We start from the raw sequence: 3399 nt of genomic DNA on the forward strand, positions 1-3399 counted from the left end.
TTCTTAGCCTTTCTGCTAAAGACTGACATCAGACTCCCCTGGTCTTCCTCCCTCCCTCTCCCTCGTACTTTATAGATGAAAGCCAGGCAGGTAGTGAACTGACAGTGAGGATTTGAACCCTGGGCTTTAGCATTGCACAGCCTCTGCCTTCCGCCGCCCTTCGGTGCTTAGAGCTCGTCTCCACCAAAAAGTTTCCCGGTGCTTAGAGCTCGGCCAGAAACAGGCTCGAAGGGGCCCTTTCAGTGGAGTCTATGTGCATGAGAAAGGCAAAAGTGATTTGGAAGTCTGAAAGGAGGCTCCCGGGTTGTGGATTTCCTTAGGTGCAGGGCTGGGGCCTCNGGGGGCGGCCCTGTGCAGCTCCTCCCTGGGGCGGAGAAGGAGGCGATGATGGCGGGCGAGCGCCTGTTACTGGGGGACGACTTCCTGTCTCCGCCAACGCCTCCGCCGCTGCCTCCGCCGCTGCCGCTGCAGCCGCCGCCAATCCCCTCCCCGCCGCCGCCTCTGCCTCCATCCCCTTCCCCGCCGCTGCCAGACCTCCAGCCGGAGCCCGAGCCCGACCCGGAGCCGGAGCCCGACCCGGAGCCCGACCCGGAGCAGAAACTCGAGGAGTCTTTGGCTCAATGGCGCTACAGCCACGAAAGCGACCGGCAGTGGGGGCTGCGGCGCCAATTCATCTGCCGGCACCTGCACAACTACACGGGTCCGGGGGCCATCGAAAAGCTGCTGTCCCTATCCACCGCCTGGACGAACCACATCTTCCTGGGCTGTAAGTATGGCCCACAGTTGATGGAGAAAATCCTCCAGATGGCAGAAGGCATCCATATCGGGGAGATGCCTTCTTTCAAATTGGTGGTGCCCGAGCCCCCTAAAGTGCAGAAGCGGCCCCTCTCTCCACATGCAGACCCGAGCCCTCCCAAAAAGAAAGCAGCCCCTAGATTCCTGGTGAGACCTCGGTTTGAGCCTGTCCATTTTGTTGCTAGTAGTAAGGAAGAGGAGAGAAAGAAAGATCCCACAGACTCGAGAAATGAGTGGGGAGATCCACAAGTTGACTCTATCAAATGGCCAGTAGACAGCCTCAAAAGTTACGTTCGGGACAGATTCCGTGCCCGATTTGGAAAGACTCGATTTTCTCAAACGAGATTTTCTTTTGTAGAGAGGAAACCTACAACCACCAGAACATTCTCCAGTTATGGGGACCCTGAAACATATAACTTATATTCCCAGTCAGTTGCTGAATCTTCCTCTGCAGAAACCTTATCACACTTAGTTCTAGCTACAAAGCAAAGTTTTATTGAAAGACTTTCTGGAGCTGTCCAGAGGAACATGCCTAGGAAAGAGGTGTCTCATAGGTCTGAGAAAAGTAGCTACACCTTTATATTATCTCGTTGCTTCCATGCCTGTAGAACAAATCCCGAGTATATATACGCTTCTTTAAAAGAAATTTCCCCATCTGATATCCCCAGAAGTAAGAAATTCCTGACTGATGGCTATGCTTGTGAAGTTAGGTGCCAGAGTGTCTATTTGACTACAGGTTATGCTGCTAGCAAGAATGCCTCTAGGGATCGAGCTACAGAGCAGGCTGTAAAACTCTTACAAAAACCTGTTGAAGTTAAAATTGTCAAAAGGAAATTCAAACACACTTATCATGATGACTTAGTGGTATTTCCAGCTGGCTTATCTTCCTATGATTTTCCTCCAGCCCTGAGGGTCCCAGAAGACTTTCTCTCCACCAGGAATGAATTTGGGCAATTAAACTACAATTCTGCTTTTTCCCTTTCCAAACGCTGGAATAATTTTGTCCTCATAGAAAATGCCAGTGATTCTATTGGCATCCTTAATAAGTCTGCTTCCTTCAACAGAATGTCAATTGAATACAAATATGATATCATGCCAAATAATTCATGGCGCTGTCAAGTGGTTTTAGAAGGCCAGTGCTTAGCTGAAGGTTATGGAAGCAAAAAAACCAGTAAATATGCAGCTGCTGATGAGGCACTGAATATACTGCAAAAAATGAAATCCAACATTGCAGCTACACAAGTTCAACCAGTAAGCTATTCTACTAAGGACTATGGAAGGAGGAAAGATTTAAGGGACCGAAGAGTTTATGGGAATTCCTCAAATCCTGTATGCACACTAAATGATACATCTCAGTTCAACAAAATGACTGTTGAGTATATTTTTGAAAAGCTAACAGTTCTTCAGTGGAAATGTAAGGTAATGCTGGAGAAAGAGTTAATTACAGAAGCTGTTGGGATAAGGAGGGGTGTCAAGCATGAGACTGTGGAAGAAGTTGTCAAAATCCTTAAAAAGACTAGGCCAACTGCCTTTAACCACCTGAAGAGAGGTGCCATTGAAGATATGATCACAAGAAGTGAAATTCGGGGCCGCTCAGGAGATGATGGTTATCAACAGGAGATCAAAGAGGACAATATTGGAAATCAGCTTTTGAGAAAAATGGGCTGGATGGGTGGAGGTTTAGGGAAATGTGGTGAGGGCATCTGTGAGCCAATTTCAGTCAAAGAGCAGCATAAACGAGAAGGTCTTGGGCTTGATGTGGAGAAACCAAATAAACTTTACAAGAGATACATTGACCAGATCATCAAAAACTATGCCCACTCAGAATGCCACGCAGATTTGGTTTTCTCAACAGAGTTTACCAGTGATGAGCGAAAGCAGATACATCAGATGGCTCAGAAATATGGCCTGAAGAGTAAATCTCATGGAATGGGGCATGATAGATATTTGGTGGTTGGTAGGAAAAAACGTAAAGAAGACTTGCTAGATCAGAGGAAAAAAGAAGGCCAAGTTGGACATTATGACTTTCATATGCCTCAAGGAGATTGAGGCCAAAAATGTTTGCTGTGTGAATGCTTAGACAGATTTTTTTATGTTAATTAAAAAAAGAAATGCTGCATTTTCTGGTTGCAGGAGATACTCATTTTAAAATGTTTTCCTTTGCTCATTTCATGAAATGCTTCCTTAGGAGAAACTGGAACCTAAAGAGCTCCATTTAATTGTACTAGCATAATCCTGAAGACAAAATAATGCTGTTATTGTGTCTTGATATATTACTAGTTCTTTCAGATGTTAATAATTTGTAATAGAAAAACATATGTCCCAAAGTTAGGAATTGTTGCCATTTAAAATGTGGTTCCCATCTTGCCAATGGAAAAGAAATTTGCTTTTTTTTTTCCAAAAGCAAAGGAATTTTGACAGATATAGAAAGCTGGTTATTAACTGCAATAAAAGTAAATCTGAGTTCTGGAATTCCCCAAAATGCCATGTCATTTTGTATTTTATCTCTTAATTTGTGTGAAACTAGTTATTCTAGAATGTTAGAGTAAATTGTCTATAATGTGTGTATAAAAAGTCCTTACCAGATAAACAATATAATACTTT

General features: G+C 44.8%; 1 protein-coding gene across 1 annotated transcript; it reads left to right on the forward strand.

The window, feature by feature from the left end:
• Positions 1-387: 387 nt before the first annotated feature.
• On the forward strand, positions 388-2848 carry LOC123230655 (NF-kappa-B-repressing factor-like). The gene is made up of 2 exons (XM_044656795.1): positions 388-497; positions 603-2848. The coding sequence occupies exons 1-2, from the start codon at positions 388-390 to the stop codon at positions 2842-2844; spliced, it is 2352 nt and encodes a 783-aa protein (XP_044512730.1). The 3' UTR covers positions 2845-2848.
• Positions 2849-3399: the final 551 nt, after the last annotated feature.

This window comes from Gracilinanus agilis, chromosome 1 (assembly GCF_016433145.1).
Source record: "Gracilinanus agilis isolate LMUSP501 chromosome 1, AgileGrace, whole genome shotgun sequence".
NCBI classification, from domain to species: domain Eukaryota; kingdom Metazoa; phylum Chordata; class Mammalia; order Didelphimorphia; family Didelphidae; genus Gracilinanus; species Gracilinanus agilis.

Excerpts from the sequence above, each read along its gene's own strand:
- LOC123230655 (XM_044656795.1), top strand. The coding sequence starts at position 388 with ATGGCGGGCGAGCGCCTGTTACTGGGGGACGACTTCCTGTCTCCGCCA. Across the intron at positions 498-602 it reads CCAATCCCCTCCCCGCCGCC|CGAGGAGTCTTTGGCTCAAT; the intron begins GCCTCTGCCTCC and ends GGAGCAGAAACT.